The sequence below is a fragment of the Gadus morhua genome, chromosome 7, assembly GCF_902167405.1.
Source record: "Gadus morhua chromosome 7, gadMor3.0, whole genome shotgun sequence".
Lineage (NCBI taxonomy): Eukaryota > Metazoa > Chordata > Actinopteri > Gadiformes > Gadidae > Gadus > Gadus morhua.
Window position 1 is genome coordinate 29203862 of NC_044054.1, and position 22500 is coordinate 29226361.

The 22500-nt window shown below is 47.3% G+C and overlaps 1 protein-coding gene across 1 annotated transcript in view; it reads right to left on the bottom strand.

The window, feature by feature from the left end:
* LOC115547741 (FRAS1-related extracellular matrix protein 2) overlaps positions 1-22500 on the bottom strand; it is a 67821-nt gene that overhangs the window by 19816 nt on the left and 25505 nt on the right. The window contains 8 exon segments of the mRNA XM_075074206.1: positions 1-102; positions 1136-1300; positions 3034-3231; positions 3740-3949; positions 4449-4598; positions 11967-12218; positions 13247-13372; positions 17483-17713. The exon segment at positions 1-102 is cut by the window's left edge and continues 81 nt beyond it. Of these exon segments, the coding sequence (XP_074930307.1) occupies positions 1-102; positions 1136-1300; positions 3034-3231; positions 3740-3949; positions 4449-4598; positions 11967-12218; positions 13247-13372; positions 17483-17713 (1434 nt within the window).

Below are 22500 nucleotides of genomic sequence, written 5' to 3' on the forward strand. Positions count from 1 at the left end.
AGTCCCCCAGGCGGACCAGCCGTATCCGGACCAATGCCGTGGTGCCCGCTTCCTGCGGCTCGCTCAGGCTGAACTTGGTCTGAGCGAAGCGGATGATGGGCTCTGTGGGGGAGGGGGGGGGGGGGAGAGAGGTGAATGGAGGACACACTCGTTTTTGGTTAAACTAAAACCATAAAGGTTCCGGTGCGCATTCTGAGTTTATTATTATAGGATACCATTTCAAATTACATACATCTTATCCAATATTAGGTCGTATTTTTTTTATTAAATAATTGTGTTTAAGAAAATATAGCATAATACCTGATCAATTTCTTGTTCAGGTGAGCATTCTACTTTTATGGTTTTGGTTCATTGGACATCAGACTATTCTCAGTCTGTAAACACCCAACGCATAACTTAAAAGTGTTAAATGTCTTAAATGAAGTCTATAAATCTACCGTCAAATACAAAACGTTCTACATTTTTTAATCTTTCCCTGGAGGACCTTATACGTCCCAAACCAAGGTGATTGGATCAGAACTTTGATATGGTCCATCAGCCAATGGTTAATAGGTAAATACTCTTTTCATGGACTCTCAGCAGCCTCTTTTGAAAACAGCTACATTTATAATTTGTGCAAATGTGTTGACGAGCGTGACCGCCTGTGTCATGAATTACTTTTTTGTGTTTGTCACTATTCAGCCTTTCCTCAGTAACCTTCAGTAACATTTAGTACTTAACAACCTCATTCTGCAATCACATACAAAACGCATATTTCTTCTTTCATTCTTCTCCCGGAGGACTTTGTTGCCTGTGATTCACGCCAGCTACGTGATCCGATCAAGCTACGTGACGATACGTTCTTTGTTTGTGCCAGCCCATAATTGCTCAGACCGCGAGTGGCAGATCAGAACATGTCAGATGCAAGACTTTTAAGAAGCCGGCAAGACGTGCGTGGTGTGAGCAAACACAGTTCACTCACTACTTGAATACGTCGGCAGAATACAAAGGGGACAGGGCTGGCACACAGAATACTTTGATTTCCATTCAAGGACTCATTTCGCCGGCGACCTGTGTTCAATTATCAGTCCTGTCGCTACAAAGCAAACAAAATAATTAAAACTTTTCATCTTCGGTGCCGCTTGCTTTCACTTACTGTCGGCCGTGTCGGTTATTCTAATCAGAGTCTCGCTCAGGGAGCCCACCGCGGCCCCGAACAGGGACTCGCTCCAGGGGGCCCCGAGCACCAGTCGTAGCTCTTCGTCCTCCTCGTACAGAGTGTCGTCCACCAGAGTCAGGACGCACTCCTTCTCCGCCTCCCCTGCAGAACGAGTCGACGTGTTTTACTGTCCGGCGTGCAGTGAGACATCGTCAGCGTGCAGTCAGACATCATCATCGCTCTGCCACAGAGACACACCTCATAGTACAAAAAGGCGCACACAAGGTGTAAATTAAGGCGGTAAAAGCAAAAAGAAGCAGGAGTCTTAAGTGTGAAATAAATTATACGTGTTCAATGTGAAGTGCATTTCTTTACTCCTCTGTCTTTGTTCACATTAAAAATGTTATGTACACATCCCAACGGTTTTTGGAAGATGTAATTTATACAATATTGGACGGAAAAGTAATAAAAAGATAATGCAACACCGGAGTTCCATTAAATGTGTCGAATCAGTGAAAGGCGTGCGGATGGGTCCCATGTTTTATGGGGAAGACAATTGCTGAAAAATAATTCTCACCATAGAAAACTGGGAATTACATGCTGCCTGAATACCTCATTAAACCTAATTATGGTACATAGGGTACAGAATATATGCATTAAATACAACAAAATCGAAACAAAGAACACAAACATAAAAACGTAATCTTACATAACCTTAGCTTCTGCTTAGTTATTTTTTGTGCTGCCATTATTGTGCATCTATGAGGGCCTGATGACTCGATGACTCTCTGAGGGAGGAGCCTATCTTCTGTGTTCCCTGCCAGGCTTTTGGGCCCTTCAGAGGGCTTGAGGGGGGTGGGAGAATGTATAAAATAAATAAGAATACTCCCGAGTTATTGTTCTCTCCATCCCTCCATCCGTCCCTATCTCTTGTTTCTACCTCTTGCACTTAAAAGCAATTTTCCCTTCTCATTCTGTGTAGTTTCGCACATTCAATGATTATTGCCCTTGTCAAGGTTTGTCTTTATTGCTGAGTGCACTTACTGTTAGCCGCTGTGGACAGAAGCATCTGCTAAACGTAACGTAATGTAAAGTAATGCGCTGCGGTCGGTTGGTGAAGCCCTCTGAGAGGGCACTCGTGATGAGGGGCTGTCTGACTGTATTGGACTGGAGTGAGATAGAGTCAGATAGAGTGAGAGAGAGAGAGAGAGAGAGAGAGAGAGAGAGAGAGAGAGAGAGAGAGAGAGAGAGAGAGAGAGAGAGAGAGAGAGAGAGAGAGAGAGAGAGAGAGAGAGAGAGAGAGAGAGAGAGAGAGAGAGAGGACAAACAGACAGACAGACAGGGACAGACAGACAGACAGACAGACAGACAGACAGACAGACAGACAGACAGAGAGAGAGAGAGAGAGAGGACAGAGAGAGAGGACAGACAGACAGACAGACAGACAGACAGACAGACAGACAGACAGACAGACAGACAGACAGACAGACAGACAGACAGAGACAGAGAGAGAGAGAGAGAGAGAGAGAGAGAGAGAGAGAGAGGACAGAGAGAGAGGACAGACAGACAGACAGACAGACAGACAGACAGACAGACAGACAGACAGACAGACAGACAGACAGACAGACAGACAGACAGACAGACAGACAGAGAGGGAGGGAGAGAGAGAGAGAGAGAGAGAGAGAGAGAGAGAGAGAGAGAGAGAGAGAGAGAGAGAGAGAGAGAGAGAGAGAGAGAGAGAGAGAGAGAGAGAGGGAGGGAGGGAGGGAGGGAGAGAGAGAGAGAGAGAGAGAGAGAGAGAGAGAGAGAGAGAGAGAGAGAGAGAGAGAGAGAGAGAGGGAGGGAGGGAGAGAGAGAGAGAGAGAGAGTAGAACCCGCCGGGCTGTGTTTGGTACCGGGGAGGAAGGTGATGACGGAGGCGTCGGTGTTGGGTCGCTCGTCGAAGTCGTCCGCCACCTGGGCGGAGCCCTGGCGGGTGTAGCAGCGCACCGTGGACTGGTGGCGGATGTCGCCGCTGCGGTACACGGTTGCTATGATACGGCCGTCGCTCTCCTTCCCGGTGTACACCGGCTCGCGGAACTGGACCTTAGGCACTGGGGGACAAACCGGACAAAGCTTTGTATGGATGGTGGGGGAATTGATTTATCATTAAGGATACCATTAAAAAAATGCATAAATTGTGTCCAATATTAATATTATAATATTATATTTTAATTATATTAAGTAAATGTATTCAAGAAAATTTTAATCTGATAAGATAATATTTTAATATGATATCTGATCAAATATATTTGTTCAGAGAACTTTCCTGTTCAACATTTTTTATGATGCTAATAAAAAGTTAGTAACCGAGTAATAAACTAGTAGTAAGCTAGTAGTAACCTAGTAGTAAACTAGAAGTAACCTAGGAGTAACCTAGTAGTAACCTGGTAATAACCTATAGGTAACCTACTAATAACCTAGTAGTAAGCTAGCAATAACCTAGTTGTTAATGTGTAATAACCAGTTATATATGTACAGCTTTCACCATATAATGGATTAATGAAACATGAATTATGATTCATTATGAATCAGCCCTGAGTGAATCTCCTCCTGACTCACGGTCGGACACCGAGTCGTTGATGAACACCGTGGCCTTGGCGGGATCTCCCAGGATGCCGTGCACCGGCATACGCAGCACCAGCTCAAAGCTCTCCACCCCTTCCAGCTCGGGGCGTCCTAGGTCGTCCAGCACGGTGACCCTGAACGTCTGTGCGCTCACCCCCGGGGCGAAGTCCAGGCTGCGGCTGATGCCCACGTAGTCGATACCAGCTGGGACCGCGGGGGAGAGGGGGTGGGTGTTGGTGTTTAGTATTACTGCTGTTGTCTACTAATGTCGTCCCTCATTATCACACTTTATTTATTGTTAGTAATGCTTCATTATGTTGGACTGTAGGATATGGTTCATTATGTTCAAAGATATATCAAACCTAATGAACCGACATTTGAATGGGGACATTTTGATACATAATGTGATAAAATATTCTCAGTGGTGGAAAGAGTATTCCTATATAAATCCTATAGCGTTTTCTATATCCTAGTACGCTACAGGATTATACACAACTTCAGAAAACTGTATTTTAGTCAGTGAAGGCAGCCTTCACCTCAAGCACAAGAAACTTATAAAAAATATACCAGTAATTGTTGTTCAGCTAAAGAACACAATTCAGTTTTGCTTGGTTAATAACAGGTTTCTTCAGTCGCTAGGCTGACAGAAAAAACATGACAATAAACACGAGCAAGGTCATCCCCAGCCCTGCTGCGGTGTTACCTTCGGCCGAGGCGGTGTCCGCTTTGCGGGAACGCACGGTGACCGTGGCCGTCTTGGAGAGATCCGTCCCCATCCTCCACACCTTGACCACCACGTGTCCGTCGCTCTCGTCCACATGGTAGTCCACCTCCCCGAAGTAGAAGACCGGAGCTGAGGGGGGGAACATCCAACATGAGACCCCGTTAATGAGGTGACACAGAGATAAAGGTGCATTCAACTGTCTTTTTGTGCCTTTTTATGGACGGCACTGTGAGGACAGACAGGAGAGTGGGTTGAAAGAGAGAGGCCGCGACATGGAGCAAAGGACTCCGGGCCGAGGAATTAAACCCGCTACTCGCTTTGTTGCCCGTGGTGTTGGGTAAACTCGTGAGTTCATCCAGCAAGCCACAGAAAATAAAACTTTCATTTAATTGTTTTCTGTTTCTCATATCTGAGGGTCTCCAGTTCAACCCCGAGCCAGCATGTGGTAACAACATGTATGCAGAAAGGCCCAAGACTGGGGCCATACCCTCTCCCCCCTCCCAGGGTCTCTGGAGCTTTGAGACCCCGGATCTCTGATGTGGTTCAGTGCAGACAGTTCGACTCCAACCAGCAGCAAGTCAGTTCAGACCCAGGGAAACCCAGCTCCCTCAAACAAATACCCTGCTACGACTCAACAAAACCCCAGCCATCTTTGTTTGTGTGTGTTCATGTGTGTTTCATACTTTTATATCATTATGTTTGTATGCGCGTGTGCTTGTGCATGTGCACACTTGTGTGTGTGACTGTGTGTGTGTGTATCTGGCGGGGTGCGATAGTGTGTGAGAGAAGCCGAGGACTTCCCTTCCCAGCCCGCACAAAGCCTCTTTGGAACTGACATTGTTTCCTAAGGCAGAATACTGATGGCAGTCCAATAAGTCTATGACAGCTTTACCCCCTCCTCTCCCGCACCACCACCATCCCCCCTCCCCCCCAAACAACTGACAAAATAAGTTCAGCTGCTCTCTGTTGCCCTGACACTGATGTATGGAGAGTGCTGGTTCATCATCCACAAATACCGAGTAAGGTTTACTCTTGTTTTCGGTTCTCCTCCATGACCATGCAACGGTCCCCGGTCCAGGGACACACACTGAATTCAGCGTTTGCTTTGCTGAATCATAAACTCCCATATTTTATGCTATTCTTTAAGTGGGCCACACGACAAAAGCGGGGTGTTTGTGTGCTACATTATTGAGAGACGGAGGGTTTGAAGATTTTTTGTCACTTGATGTTTGACTCTGAAGTTGAAAGGCGAGAACAAAGCCTAAAGAAACAATATGGCGAAGGAAGCGCAGACAACAGGTCCATTGCTCAGTTTCTCAAGAATGCTTTCCTTATTATTGCCATCTGTCTGTCTCTCTCTCTCTCTCTCTCTCTCTCTCTCTCTCTCTCTCTCTCTCTCTCTCTCTCTCTCTCTCTCTCTCTCTCTCTCTCTCTCTCTCCCTCTCTCTCTCTAGACTCTAAATATACCTAACATCCTCCACACACACAGACACACACAAACACACAGACACACAAACACACACATGCGACACACATCACTCAATCACAGAGTCACATCAGCTCAGGATCAAAAGAACAAGGCGTCAGAAGAGGACGCAGACAGCGCAGGTGTAGCCCGGCGCAGGTGTGCATTCTGGGGGAATCCTCAGAACCAAACACACAAGCGTATGTTGTGTGCACACACAAACACATGTTGTGTGTACACAAACACGCAGGCCTCTCAGAGCCCTTGTGTGGCGAAGACGTCTTGATCGGGGAGCTGTTGCTTCCTGACATCCCCGAACGTAGTATTTACTGTAAACATGTGTCTGGGAGCGGAGGGATGGGTGTGCTTACAACAGGAAGCTCAGCGTTGATATGAAAACGACCATGTAGATGTCAGCGTTCCCTGCATGGCTCCACACCTGCTCCCAGCCCGGGCAGGGGGTAGGGTGTTGGGTGATGGGGGGGGGATGACGGAGAATCGTCCTTATCCTCTGGCCCCCCCGTAGAGGGTGGAGGTACGAAGCTGACATTGAGATCTCTGTGTCTTCTGTTTTTTTGCATCCGTATCCAGTCGGGCTTTCCTCATCAGTCAGCAAGGCAAAGCAGTGAGCGAAAGAACGCACTCACAATCAAATCCGTCGGAGTCACTTGAACCACGCTTAATGGGTTTGAAATCGCTTCAAAAGCATGGTGGGGGTTAGTCATTCCAAGGAATTTGTCGGTTTTGGAGCTGTGTTAATTAGCTCTGTCAGTCCACTTTTGACGTGAAATTGACAAAATGGAACCTGATTGCTTTTAATAAATACATGCTAAGTGGTCCTTGACAAAAAAAATAATTGCCGAGCGCGCCACCCAAAATTGAATAAGCTCAACGAAAAACACATCAGTCGGAACAACAAGCAATCAAAGACATAGCTTCAACCATAACAAGCCAGCTTGGCCAATTTGCATTTTAGCTTATAAATCGTTAAAAGATAAAAAGGGTATTCTCCACAAGTACGTGCTTGAACGTTGGTATGTTGGCCTTTTTTGTGTGTATCTTTCTTTAAATACCAGTTACAGGACATTCTCAGCTGTGCCACCTTCAAAGACATGTTTCCCCAGATAAGTACAGCAGGTGACAGAATGCCTCCAGCTCAACTCCGGCACTGGCTACCTCCCACGGTGTGGAAAATAGCCCCCTTATTTTCATCTACAAAAGAGTACATTATGTATGAACTCGGCTTGTATGCCCAGCACAGAGAGTGTGACCAAAAATAAGTCAGCCTTAATATCAGCTTGAGGTACGGGTATTCCCACGCCCTGGTTTAAGCCTTATCTACAATTCCACCTGTGTGTGTACGCACTCAAGAGTATTATGAGCGCTTTGGTCCCTGCTGTGTCTGTACACACCCAGAGTGTTAACAGTGCTATGGTGACAACTGTGGCCGTACTCAGCCCCAGAGTATTTGGAGCGACTACGTCCTCACTGTGTCCGTACGTCCCCAGCGTGTTTGACAAGCGAGTCAGTGCACAGTTAAAGGCACTTTGGTCAGTGCAATGACTGTGTGCACCAGGAGTGTTAAGTGGTTTAAGATGTTGAGGTTGCAACTTGTACATCCACAACCTTTCTTTTAAGAAAGGGTCCCCAGTATGTCCCCCTATCAGAGCTTTAAGAGTGATTATGTTCCCATGAAAGCCCTACCAGGGTGTTTAGGTCTCCACTATGTCTCTACCACTTTTAGGAGCAATTAGGTCCCCACTGTGACTACATCAATGTTAAGAGTGTTAAGAGTGTTTAGGTCCCCACTATGTCTGGACTAGAATATTAAGAGTGATTTGATCCCCACTATGTCTGTACCAGAGTTTTAACAGGGATTAGGTCCCCACTATGTTTGTACCTGTTTTAAGAGCAATTAGGTCCTCACTACGAATACACCATTGTTAAGATTGTTTAGGTCCCCACTATGACTACACCAGTGTTAAGAGTGTTTGGGTCCCCACTATGACTACACCAGTGTTAAGAGCGTTTAGGTACCCACTATGACTACACCAGTGTTAAGAGTGTTCACGTCCCCATTATGTCTATGCCAGTGTTAAGAGGGATTAGGTCCCCACTATATCTACACAAGTGTTAAGAGCAATTAAGTCCCAACTGTAGAATGTTGGTGTATTTTAGTGTCTCTCTGTGTTCACATTTCTAGTCAAGGAACAGGCCAGTGCCTCTCACACTGGCCTTATTCTGGGACTCCAACCCACACACAAACTCAGGACTCTAACCCTTATATCCTTACAAGAGTGTTAAGAGCGATTACGTCCCTGTTATGTCCCTACAGAGTGTTAGGGGCTATTGTGTCCCCACTTTTATGTACCCAGAGGGTTAAGAGTGATTAACTCAAGGTCCGAGGTCAAAGCCAAAGTCTTTGAATGGTGACTGAGTGCCAAGTAGAATGCTGGGGAGTTTAAACGACACATTGTGTTCTCTATGGACCAGGTGCTCCTGGCAGGTTCTGTGAAGCCAGATACTGTAGAGAGAGGAACTGTACACTCAGGTTAGGGCGCATAGAGAGAGAACGAGGAAGGACAGGAAACACTTGATTGAGGTCTTGGAGATGGCTGTTGCCTTCTTTGTTGTCTTTCTTCAATCGGTGGCAGTGAGGTCTTTGTGTGGTGACTCCAAGGCCAGCTCACGGATATGATAATAGTGTACGCCGGCATCGAACCCACTGGGGAGTTAAATAACACATGGTGCGCTCTGTGAGGATCTCTCTCTCTCTCTCTCTCTCTCTCTCTCTCTCTCTCTCTCTCTCTCTCTCTCTCTCTCTCTCTCTCTCTCTAATTCAGCCTTACGTCCCTTCCTTGCAACATTGCACCAGAGCTGGCGTCTACTCCCTCTGCCTCTTTTAATTAACAACTGTGACATATATACGTATGTATATATATATATATATTTGACATGTTAAACATGATGTATCTTGTTATATGTAGCTATACATTGAATGAATCTCACATTTTCACACTCGCATACATATGAGTTTGCCAACACATACACTAACACACACACACACGCACATGCACACACACACACAAACACACACACGACATATGACACACACACACACACACACGCACGCACATGCACACACACACACACACACACACACACACACACACACACACACACACACACACACACACGACACACGACACATGACACACACACACACACACAAAAGTTGCCCTCACTTTTTCACTGTAGGCTTAAAGAGGATGAAGTGTTTTAGAGTTCCGCTGCTACTGTTATGAATGTAATGTGCATCACTAACACAGCCCGATGGGTGAAATACAGCCTTTAGACGCCTATTGAATTCGCTCAGCTGCCAGGCATTCTCGGGGAGCTGTTGACTCACGGCAGCCATTACCATAAACAAAGACAACTCGCCAGCGAACGGTTGACAGTTTATTTAAACAGAAAAAAAAAACACAACGACGCGACGCTACGCCTAAGCCATCTTTGTTAATAACAAAACACCCCCACCGGTCGCTCCTCTTACTCTGTGTCTTTCTTCCTTTAAAAAACGGTACTTCCGAATAAAGTTATTCAACAAGGGAGCGTGGTGTGTTGATACAGTGTATTCCCAGCAGAGCCCATCTGTCCTCACTCCCCCCCCCCCCCCCCCCCCGTCTCTCTCTCTATCTCTCTCTCTCGCTGCGGCAGCACTGGTGAGGACTGGGTGGCTGGGGAGGCTGCGGCTGTACTTAGTAAACACATCAGCCTGCTCACAGCTGTCCAGGGGACCCGGGTGGGAAGGGAATCCTACAGGAATTATTTTGGCACAATTAAAACCCGTTGAAACAACAAGGGGGGGAGGGAGGGGGGGGGGGGGTGGGGGGGTGGATGATCGCCTCCGTTAATTCCCGGTGCTTATTACGCCGCCTAATGAAAATGATAAACAGCCATAAGAAGAGACGGCGGTAAACATTTGCGTAACGATGCAGACCTTTATGCGAACCCGACTCAGTCGTTTCCTCTTTCATGTGTTTTGATGGCTTGGTTTTTATTCCTTTATGAACAGGGAAGGGGGGGGGGGGGGGGGGGTTGACGACGAGGGGGATTCACTTGTAGCACCGGAGCACGGGTGGGAATCGAACCTGGGTCGCTGCGAGGCGCGTCGCCTGCATGGTTCGGGCTCTGAGCGACAGAGCTGCAACAATGATGTTTGTTTTTATGTTTTATATTAGCGCTTGTTTCACATTAACGTATCAAGCGGCGAGCAGCATGGGGTCTGTCCACAGGGGATGAGGCCTCCGCAGACATGAAGACCCCTCACGTCACGAACGAGAGAACAACTAATACAATAACAACAACAACAACAACAACTGCAACAACAACTTACTTGTGAGTTGATTGAGTTGGACTTATATGGTAGATGGTCGATATGTAAGGGATAATGCCCGACGAGGTGTCCATTATCAGGAATTAATGGACGACGTGGAGGCGTGAACCGTCCGACGCGAAGCGGAGGACGGTTGCCTCCGCGAAGTCCATTAATTCCTGATAATGGACACCTCGAAGGGCATTATCCCGCTTATACCACGGTCACTTACCAACGGTGACCAAATTAAGACCATTAATTTATATTTTCATGCGTTTTACAATCTGAATATAAAGTTTTCCACAAAACATACATTTGTTTCCCTGGTTACGCCTGAGGGTCCGACTAATACCCGGAACCACCATTACACGCCCGTTGGGTTCTCATGCAACGGAAACGTTGTTCACTCCTCCAGTAATTAGGACGGACCATAGCTACGACTTTAGAACGGGAGGTAGCGGGAGGTATTATAGTCCGCTGAGCTTTGTTTTGTTTCCCGTTGCTATGGTTACTACTATTTTAGAGACGATACGCCAGCTAGCGCATTAATTGAGAACGGTAAACAGACAATTTGACGGAACTACTTGTCCAGGTGTCCGTATATCAGGAGTTAATGCACACCCTGCATCCAATCAGAATCGAGTATTCCCGCAGACCGTGGTATAAATATATATATATATATATATATATATATATATATATATATATATATATGTAGTGGATAAGTGGAAGTCTTTGAAAGACCATGGCATTGAACATGGGGATACACATTGCATTGAATAGAAAGAGAAAAACAAAGAACACATGGAAGAAAGGAAGACAAACAGACCAACTGACAGATCGAAGGAGATGGCCACTCTTTTCAGACATAGTAAAGTAGATGCATAGTGTAAAAATAAATTATGTCCAAAAAATCATATTGTGTTTATGGATATCCAATAGATGTTTGACAGACACATGGATATATGGTTAGGAGACAGACAGACAGAAAGACATATGACAGCTAGCTAGCAAACTAGAAGGATAGAGTGAAAGAGCGAGAGTGAGAGAGAGAGAGAGAGAGAGAGAGAGAGAGAGAGAGAGAGAGAGAGAGAGAGAGAGAGAGAGAGAGAGAGAGAGAGAGAGAGAGAGAGAGACAGAGTCATAAAGAGAGAGAGAAAGAGAGAGAGACAGAGACAGAAAGAGAGAGAGACAGAGACATAAGAGAGAGAGAGAGAGAGAGAGAGAGAGAGAGAGAGAGAGAGAGAGAGAGAGAGAGAGAGAGAGAGACAGAGACATAAAGAGAGAGAGAGACAGAGACATAAAGAGAGAGAGAGAGAGAGAGAGAGAGAGAGAGAGAGAGAGAGAGAGAGAGAGAGAGAGAGAGAGAGAGAGAGAGATACAGAGACATATAGAGAGAGAGAGAGAGAGAGAGAGAGAGAGAGAGAGAGATAGAGAGAGAGAGAGAGCGAGAGAGAGAGAGAGAGAGAGAGAGACATAAAGAGAGAGAGAGAGAGAGAGAGAGAGAGAGAGAGAGAGAGAGAGAGAGAGAGAGACATAAAGAGAGAGAGAGAGAGAGAGAGAGAGAGAGAGAGAGAGAGAGAGAGAGAGAGTGATAGCTAAAGAGAGAGAGAGTCAGACGGTCAGAGAGTCGGACGACAGTCAGACGGCGCCTCACCGTCGGCGAGGTCCTCCCGGATGGTGACGCGGGCGGTGGGGTAGTGGCCCCCCAGGCGGCCCCCCATGGGCAGGGACAGCGTGACGTTGAAGCTCTCCTCGTCCTCGTAGAGCGAGTCGTCGATGAGCACCACGCGGCACCGCTGCTCGCGCTCGCCCGGCCCGAAGCGCAGGACGCTGCCGTGCCCCTCGGGCCGTGAGATGTAGTCCGAGTAGGACAGCACGCTGGCCGGGACCGTGCCCGAGGCCGACCCTGGGGGGGGGGGGGGGGGGGGGGGGGGGAGGGAGGGGTGAGGGAGGGGGAGTCAGTGTGTGTGGAGAGGACAGATAACGATAACCACAGGCGGTCGTCCGCGCTTGAAGAGCTTAACGAGATATAGACCCCCCCCCCCCCCCCGGCCGGACGCAAAGACCAGCGCTCAGAGCGAAACGGGGTGGGGGGGGGGGGGGGGGGGGGGGGGGGGGTCGTCCATGATGTAGCGGGCCAGGGGGATGAGGTACCAGTAGGACGGCTGTGAGGGTGGAGGTTGGATGCGTAGGTGCTGCTGCACTGTGACTCAGGACATCAGGGGGGGGGGGGGGTGGTGCTTAATAAAGCTTTCACCAAGGACATGAATTCACACTGCCGTTCTAAAGATTGGGGGTCAGCCAGACAATGTTTTCCATGAAAACTCACACTTTTATTCAACAGTTTTCAGCTGTGCTAACGTAATTGCACAAGGGCTTTCTAATCATTGATTAAGCTCTAACACGATGAGAAAAACAATGTACCACACAGAACACAGGAGCGATGGGTGCTGGAAATGGGCATCTGTACACCTGTAGATATTCCATAAAATATCAGCCATTTCCCGCTGAAACAGTTATTTACCACATTAACATTGTCTAGACTGTATTTCTGATTAATTGTATGTTATCTTCATTGAAAAAAAGCGTTAAAAATAAATAAATAAATAAGGACATTTCTAAGTGACCCCAAACTTTTAGAACGATATTTGTCTATATATATGTGCATGTGAAAAAAATACAATGATGACTTTCCAACCATAATATATTGTTGTAAAGGTGTTCGATTATATGCATTCTGGCTCTGTAATTAATCAGTGAATCCATTTCTTATGTTCCCTTCAAACGTAGCTCTGAAACGTATTTGTCCGGAGGAGAGCTGTTGCCAGTAACGAACAGGGCGGCCATCTTGTTAGGCCGTTTCCTGTTGTCATTGTACGACATTGACGTCGTTCAGCGTGTCGGGGGGGGGGGGCGGGGGGGTGGGGGCCCTACCCTGCTGAGTGTAGCACGCCACCAGGAGCTCCTGGCTGGCGTCTCCGCTGCGGTGGACGGGGATGAAGAGTTCCCCCATGTCTTCCTCCACCGTGTAGACCTGGTCCGGGATGAAGGCCGTGGACTCTGGGTACCGAGGGCAGAAGAGGAGACAGGAGAAGAAGATGAAGTCGTTGTTTGATTATCGGTCGTTTTCAATCCGTGGGAGACCCGGGATGTCTTCACGTTGGGGAACTGTGAGAGTTTGGGTTTTAGCTAAATAAGAATTAATTTCAATCCACGTGTTCGGCATCCAGGAGGGGGCAGTTATACAAACCTTGCGTCAAGTAGAGAAATAAGGGTTTGTATTTGGGTGAAATCGGTATTATATACCTATGTATTATATACTGGGTTATACTTGAACGACATCCAACTCTTATTATTATATATCTATGCTCCTTCACAAAGGAGAGGCTATAAAAGTGTTACATATATAATTGGTACCCACAGTTTCTCCGAGCTCCTGCTCAGCGAGAGTGAGTTGTCAGTTTGACACCGCCGCTCCTCTTAAGCATATATCCAACACCTCTCCAGCAACACACATCTCTGTTCTCACCCTCTCCCTTGCACACCGCGCTCTTCTCCTTTTCTCCCTCTCTCCACCTCTGGCTTTGTCTCTCTAATTCTTTCTCGCTCCCTTCTTTATCTCCCTCTATCTCCCTCTTTCTATATTTTTATCCCTCTCTCTCTACCTTTCCTTATTTCACTCTCTCTCTCTCTGTCTCTCTCTCTCCCTCTCTCTCTCCCCCTCTCTCTCTCTCTCTCTCTGTCTCTCTCTACCTTTCTTTATTTTTCTCTCTGTCTACCTTTCCTTATTTCACTCTCTCTCTCTCTCTCTCTCTCTCTCTCTCTCTCTCTCTCTCTCTCTCTCTCCTTCTCCCTCCCTCTCTCTCTCCCTATATCTCCCCTCTCACCCTCTCTGTGGCCCCGAGAAAAGGGAGAGTGATTGAGAGGGAGGGTGGAGGCTGGTGAGACTCTCATCCATCATAGCCAGGAGCCAGGCGGCATGGCAGAAACAACAGGGAGAATAAATGTCATTGTGATTTTCCCTCAGTCGCGCAGGGACCAATAAATACACCAGGAGACCATAAGTTTGTTCCAGATCTCTGCGTGAATTCGTCCTTGTCTCGCCTGCCGGTCTCGCCTGCGTGTCTCTCTCTATCCATCCGTTCCTCTCCATCACAACCTCTCCTGCCACTTCTCATCTGGATCGCCGTGGCTCACACCAGGGGGCGAGTGAGCCGGCACGGGTGATTGTGTATCGGTCGACCAGGGGAGGAAGTGGGTGTGTCCGAGCGAATCGTATCCAAAACGATTGCCACTCTTGTGAGACATAGTAAAGTAGATCCGAGCAAAAGAACGGCCCGCTCTTTTAATGGTCTAGCATGGGTGTGGATATGAGTGAGTGAGTTGAGTCACCGAGCGAGTGAGTGAGTGATTGTTTGTGTGAGTGAGCGAGTGAGCGAGCAATGACAAACTCAGGCAGTAAATGATCGTTCTTCTGAGAAACGCGGTGAATTAGAGCGTGAAATGTCGAGAAAATTGAAAAGATGATTAATTCAATATCGAAACGTACAAAAAGAAAAAAAAATCATCTGAGTGTGTGTGTGTCCATCTCTTACAGATGATGTCATCGATATACCGCAATCCGAAGAACCCCAGGAGGTCCAAACTACTCGCTCTGTCACATCTTACTCTTTTCCCCCAATCATTCTCTCTGCCGCCCTGGTCTTGTTGTGGTAGCTGTCAACAATGTGTCTCTCTCCAGGGGCTCACACACACACGCGCACACACACACACACACACACACACACACACACACACACACACACACACACACACACACACACACACACACACACACACACACACACACACATGCAAGCAAACACGCAGACATAGGCGAACACACACACCCACACACACCCACAAAGTGGTACAAACATTCACACAGACTCTCTCTGTCTAATTCCCTTCTGCTGTCTGTTGCACTTCTCTTCATCTTCCCTGGTCTTTTATGTTTTCCCCCCGACTTCATACTCCAATTTTGCTCCAAATGCAATCACCTCTTTCAACCTTGTGCACCGAGTTGAGCAAAACAGTCGCACCTTTAAGACACGTTCAGGGCAAATCCACCCTTCAAGGTGTGAAATCCTTTACGGGCATGTGATCTTAATCGTACCTCGCCCCAAAATAACAACGGATGCGGGAACAAAACAGTTGTTGTGATGGGCTTTCATATCGGCGGCTGACAACTGTGTATTATTGATGAAACGTGAATATTCAATGACTACAGTGAGAGATTGTGTTCTTTTTTTTCATTCTCTTCACACTTCTTTCTGCCCGATTTCATTAAAAATAAAACAAGTGATTATTTAATTACACAGTTTGCATTTCTGTTGGTATGGGAGTACGGGAGAACGCCGAGACGATCATCCTTCAGGGTGAAGTACAGTAACCTTTATCGGTTCTTCTGGTCGCCATCTCAACGTTTTATCGGTATCGTTTTAACCTCTTCATTCACCTTGGGGACAGTGGAGCGCCCATTTGGTACACATAAAACACCAGGGAATGAAGAGGGGACACTTTTCTTGGGTCTTAGGTCAAAACAGAACCACGGAGCGAACAAGTAGACTAATGACAGAGGGAGTGGTGGCCGTGAGCCCCAGACACATGAATCAATACTAAAAGGGGATGTCTACGACGCCGTCGCCAAACAGCGTAAGCAGCTGCTCAACTCAAAGTACTGCTTGGGCGGCAGTAGCTTTCTCAGTCCATGTGTGTGTGTGTGTGTGTGGGGGGGGGGGGGATTAAACTCACCATGTCACAGTGTGTGAGTGAGAGAAGCCATCGCGAGTAGCATCCTCATCATTAGCCTGCTAGCTTCAAGCTAATCATATGATGGCACACAAACGACAAGCAATCTTCTCCATGATGGATTTAAACAGGAGGGTTGACAGTAAAAGCCGTACATATATCATTCATAAATACATGTTACCTTCCATCACACTGCTCATTATTTGCATATATTTCTGGCTGCCGGCATCTGTTGCAAGCAATTGTTATGAAGTTGATGTTAGAGGCGTTGATCGTCCCTTCTGGGGGGGCCGACTGACAGAACACACAGAAATGCAGCCCCTCATCATTACAGTCACAATTGGGGGGCTAGGGCATGTGGCTAACGCAGCCAGACAGCATAGTTACTTGGATGTCCTTCCACCCTATTAGGGAGCAGGGATTGGGGCTGGAGGAGAAGGAGCAGGAGGAGGAGGAGGAAAGGGACTGTGAAGCTCTGTCACATTAAGACGATCCCAGGGGGAAATGGCTAACAAAGCAGCCCCTGCCCTCACACAGACCATAATTAACCCACAAGGGACGACAGATTGAAGAAAACGGCAGAGCGAGAGAGAGAGAGAGAGAGAGAGAGAGAAATAGAGAGAGAGAGAGAGACAGAGAGAGAGAGGGAAAATGAGACAGTGAGGGAGAGAGAACGAGAGAAATCGAGGGAGAGAAAGAGAAAGCGATAGGTAGAAAAGGAGAGAGAGAGATCAAGAAAGATAGAGACATACAGATAGAGGGACAGAGGGATGGAGAGGCAGAGAGATATTTGTCAATCTTGAAGAGTCAAAATGAAGCTGGTGGATCTAGCTCTGGTTTGGACTAGGGGTATGAATGTTTCAGTATCTCAGCGTTCGATTGGATTACCATTCTTGGGTTGAGATCATTTCAAAATCAAATCAATTGTTAACTCATGTGGCAAATGAAGACATGAAAGCAAATTAAAAGTAAACTTTGATAAGGAATATGAAATTCTTATATTCAAAATGTTACATCAATTTATTGCCATAATACAAAACCACAAAGCCAAACCTAAGACCGAAGGGGAATTCTTAATTATTTTTATTTGCAAAGTTCTGTTTCATCATCAAAGACGACAAAAAATATGTTGCTTACGTTCCGTTTTTCCACCCCTACTTCTTTGGCTCTGGACCAAAATCTGCTCTTCAACAGACATGGGATCAGTTTACGTGTGTGCAGTGCGTACACCACTGAACCTCTGACCTAGGTGGTAGAGTCTGTATAGGTCGTGCACCACGGACACCCTGACCTGGGATCAGGTGTTCACGTGCACAGAGCGGGCGTGCTCCAACGCATCCAAGCCTGACCAACGTGTTCACTATCCCCACCGTCACTCACCGTCGTTGGGGTCCAGGATCTCCACCGTGGCGGCGGAGGGGAACTCCAGAGCCCCCATCACGGGGTCCGACAGGAGGATCTGGAAGGTCTCCGACTGCTCGTACCGGCCGTCTGCCAGGATGCGGACGCGCCAGGTGGCTCGGGTCTGCCCCGGGTTGAACTGGACCTGCTTCTGGGACTTTCCCTTGAAGTCCTGGTCCCGCTCTGCCGTGCCGTCCTGAGTCCCGATCCCTAGGAGGAGAACCGGGTTGGGGGGGTCGGATTGTAAGCAGACTCGGGACATAAGGAACGACGGTGAAGGGAATCGAGCGATAAATCAACGAAAAACAAATCTTACCACAATCACGAAAAAGATATAACACGCAGACATAGAAATGGAGCCCAGATCGATACACTTAACGGACTCTGTGGAGATTTACTGTAATGTGTAAGAAGGGGGGACGATTTGTAGAGGCAATGTTTGCCTCCCGGCCCCGAGAACTTGTGGGTTAGATCCCCGAGCCACCCTTAAGAGCGTGTTCCCCATCCCCGTACCCCCTGCTCCATCACTCCTGTAGATAAAAGCTTCCAGAAGATAATAATAATAGTAATAGGAACCGTCATCCTATTTCATGAAACCCAACCCAATTGTTTCCACTTCCCTGTACGTGCGTTGCTTCTCGCCGTCGTGAAAATAAATCAACATGTAAATGACTGGGCAGGTTTAAAATGGGGGCCCGGAAAAAGTTGAAGTGTGATGTGCGAAGAGAGAAAAAAGACGGATGAAGAAGCAGATAACAACAAGCATATTCCCATGCTTTAATGTGCTTCACAGAGACAGGTAGTGTTGGGGGGGGGGGGGGGAGAGGAGGGGGGGGTGAAAGAGAGACAAGAGTCTATTTCTTTTAAATTGGCTTAGCAGTAGCTGAGCAACGAGGGGGGTGTGAAATGAATTAGTGTCTGAGGCCTTTAAATATTCCACCTTACTGAGATGGATAAGATGTGTGATGATCTCCCTTAAGGTGACATGTATGTTTCTGGTGCGTGTGTTTGCACAGGTTTGTGTGTGTCTGTGTGTATGTGTTTGTGTGTGTTGTGTGTGTGTGTGTGTGTTGGAACAGGTTTGTGTGTGTTTGTGCGTTTGTGTTTGTACAGGTTTGAGTGTGTGTGTGTGTGTGCGTCTGTGTGTGTGTGTGTATGTACGGGTGCGTGAGTTCAAGTGTGTGCGTGTATTCATATTCGAGGTCGGTGGAGTTGGTGTTTGTGGGTGATTGTGTTTCAGTGTATATTCTCTACCTTTGCTCATGTACTCAACCACCGTCTTTCATACGAGTCGATACGGAGACGTCGCCATCCTGCCTGACACGGAGTTCGCTAACCCACCATGCTTGAACTCCCCCCCCCCCACACACACACACACACACACACATACACACACACATTCATTCACCCCCCCCCCCAACCTCCCCCCATCTTCGATCGAGCTCCGTCGATGGTTGGCCCCATCAAAGAACTCACGCAGAGTGAAAACACGTCTTGACTTTAATATGTAACGCTGGCCCGACATCGCTCGCACTCGGCATGTCAGGCAGAGCATCGCCAGGGAGTACTGGCTCCAATGAAATATCGTTATTTATTTGTTTGTACTGAAGATTTGTTCTTTTTTTCAGCGCCTGTGCCAACGCAGATGTAAGTTTAGGGGTGAAGGAGTTGAAGTGTTGATGGTGCTGTTGGATGGTTCACAAAGACACGCAAGCGCACACAAACCCAACTACTCACATGCAAACACACACACACACACACACACACACACATACACATGCTTACTCAGACACAAACACAGAAACACACACACACACGCACAAGCACACACACGCAGGAACGCACGTACGTAAACACATACACACCCACACACACACACACACATTCCGTACTCACACAAAACCCACACACAAACACCCTATATTGGATAAAACAAAGGTTCAACAAGAATCTATAACCTGAATCTGAACCCTGCAATATAATTGGTGCAATTCTTCTTTTTCCAAAATCGTTATTTTTGTATTCATTGTATACAGGTTCAGTAGCCACATGGGGTTCATGACAGAATAGCCTAGTACAAACCTCCCTCACTTCTGCAGATAATACTATTTCTAACTTTTGTTAATGAGTATATTTGTAACCGCATAGCCAATATAATCAGCTTTGAGCTTTTAAGGCTTGCCGTGCTTGTGATTTGTATTTAACACGCAAGTTATCGGGCGTTTTTTTCCAAACCACATCAATAATATTCTTTTCTAAGAAATCGTCTTGTTAGTGAGAAATTTGTTCGTTTGAATATGGCCTGAAGGTATATTGCTTTTTAGTTTTAAATAGGGATTTTACTGTATTTCTGAAGCAGCTCAAGTCTTCTTCAAGTATTCACACATCTCGCAAATCATGTTGTATTTTCTGTCATGCCTGCAAGGATGATTTCATATTTAAAATCCTATCAATATTAATTGATCTGGAGACTCCATGTAGTTACCCCACACACACATATATGACTCATATTGTGTTATACGTCTTAAGATCAGAGACAGAAAGATCTGGCAGAAAGACCTGTAATGCTTCAATTCTATGGGAATTCAAACTGTATCCAAAAGTGACGTTTATTATGGTGTGCTTTGGCTTCTGTCAACAAAAGGTCTGAAGGGACCAAAAAAGACTAAAATCAACTTAACAGTCACTGCATTTTAATTCATTCTAAAACGTTAAGACAATGATCTGTGTAGCCCACGTGTGTGTATGTGTGTGTGTGTGTTTGTGTGTGTGTGTGTGTAGCATGCACGTGTGTGTGTATGTGTGTGTGTAACATGCGTGTGTGTGTATGTGTGTATAGCACATGTGTATGTGTGTCTAGCACACGTGCGTTTGCCTGGGTGCCAGCCAAGTCTTGCTCTCGTAGAAATGAAAACACAGGGAGAAAACCTTTCTTTGTTGAATTTCTTATGCCTTTTTGTACTTTTTACTTTAGGGAACCCACTCAGCCTGACGACAAAGCTGCGAGAGACCTGCCCTCACGCCCCCATCCACACACATGCCTCTCTTAACCTGGCAAATGTACAATGGCTTTCACTTCTGCCTCATCCTCTCCCTACCCCTCAAGATGACAAGAGAGAGAGAGAGAGAGAGAGAGAGAGAGAGAGAGAGAGAGAGAGAGAGAGAGAGAGAGAGAGAGAGAGAGAGAGAGAGAGAGAGAGAGAGAGAGAGATTGACAAAGAACCAGATTGAGAGAGAGTGAGAGAGAGAGATAGAGAAAGAGAGAGAGAGAGCGAGCGAGAAAGAGAGAGAGAGAGAGAGAGAGAGAGAGAGAGAGAGAGAGAGAGAGAGAGAGAGAGAGAGAGAGAGAGAGATTGACAAAGAACCAGATTGAGAGAGAGTGAGAGAGAGATAGAGAAAGAGAGAGAGAGAGCGAGCGAGAGAGAGAGAGAGAGAGCGAGCGAGAGAGAAAGAGAGAGTGAGCAGGACAATCCGTGCATGCAAACAGAACCGGAAGGGGTGAAGAGGCTGGGGCCATGACTTATGCCACAGAGGGAAGAAATATAATATGATAGATTCAATTCCATTTTATCCTCCCCCCTCTCCTTCCCCAGTCCTCGCTGCTCATTTCTTTCTTCTGGCTCTTCTGCAACACAGGACTGTAGCGAAAAATGTAAGGAAAGCCTGATGAGAAAATGTAGAAAGAAGAGGAAGGTATGGGGGGGGGGGGGGGGTGGAAAGGATGTCGATACAAATGGCAGAAGACGGAAGGGGGAGAGGTGGAGGAGATGGTAGAGGAAAGGGAAGAGGACGCAAAGGAAGGGAGAAAGGGAACAGATTCAGGGACATAGAGAGAGTGACAAGAGGAGATGAAAAAGACGGGGAGGAGAGAGGAGGAGGAGAGAGGAGGAGAGAGGAGAGGAGAGGAGAGGAGAGGAGGAGAGAGGAGGAGGAGAGAGGAGAGGAGAGGAGAGGAGAGGAGAGGAGGGGAGAGGAGGGGAGAGGAGAGGAGAGGAGGGGAGAGGAGGGGAGAGGAGAGGAGAGAGGAGAGGAGAGGAGAGGAGAGGAGAGGAGAGGAGAGGAGGGGAGAGGAGGGGAGAGGAGAGGAGAGGAGAGGAGGGGAGAGGAGAGGAGAGGAGAGGAGAGAAGAGGAGAGGAGAGGAGAGGAGAGGAGAGGAGAGGAGAGGAGAGGAGGGGAGAGGAGAGGAGAGGAGAGGAGAGGAGGGGAGAGGAGGGGAGAGGAGAGGAGAGGAGGGGAGAGAAGAGGAGAGGAGAGGAGAGGAGAGGAGAGGAGAGGAGAGGAGAGGAGGGGAGAGGAGAGAAGACGTAAATGGAGAAAAATAGATGTGGAAGACACAGAGATATATATACCGTATATATATGAATACATACGGTATAGAGAGAGAAAGAGAGAGAGAGAGAGAGAGAGAGAGAGAGAGAGAGAGAGAGAGAGAGAGAGAGACAGAGAGAGAGAGAGAGAGAGAGAGAGAGAGAGAGAGAGAGAGAGAGAGAGAGAGAGAGAGAGAGAGCACAGCAACAGTTGTGTGTGTGTGTGTGTGTGTGTGTGTGTGTGTGTGTGTGTGTGTGTTTGTGTGTGTGCGAGGGCGTGCATGTGTGTGTTTGTGTGTGTGTGTGTTTGTGGGAGGGGGGGGGGGGGGGGGGTAGCATCGGAGTGAGGAGAATGACCACACATTCAGTGTTAATAAGATATGAAAAAAATGCTATTCAGCGTGGACTGACTTAAAGTGGAGTCAAGAAGGGAAGATATAACAAGATGACAGAAGAGAAGGGGGGAGGGGGGAGGGGTGAGGGGGACGGATGGAGGGAGGGGGGAGGGGGGGGGGAGAGCCTGTGTGTTGTAACGAGCAGCCAGTCAGTCGGTCAGAGATCAGAGCACAGCTGGGACCTCTGGAGGAGGAAGAGGAGGAGGAGGAGGAGAGCAGTGCTAGCACTGCTCCTCTAGATGCTATTATCTAAGAATGCATCTATCTTTCCATCGTCTCTATAACTATTTATCT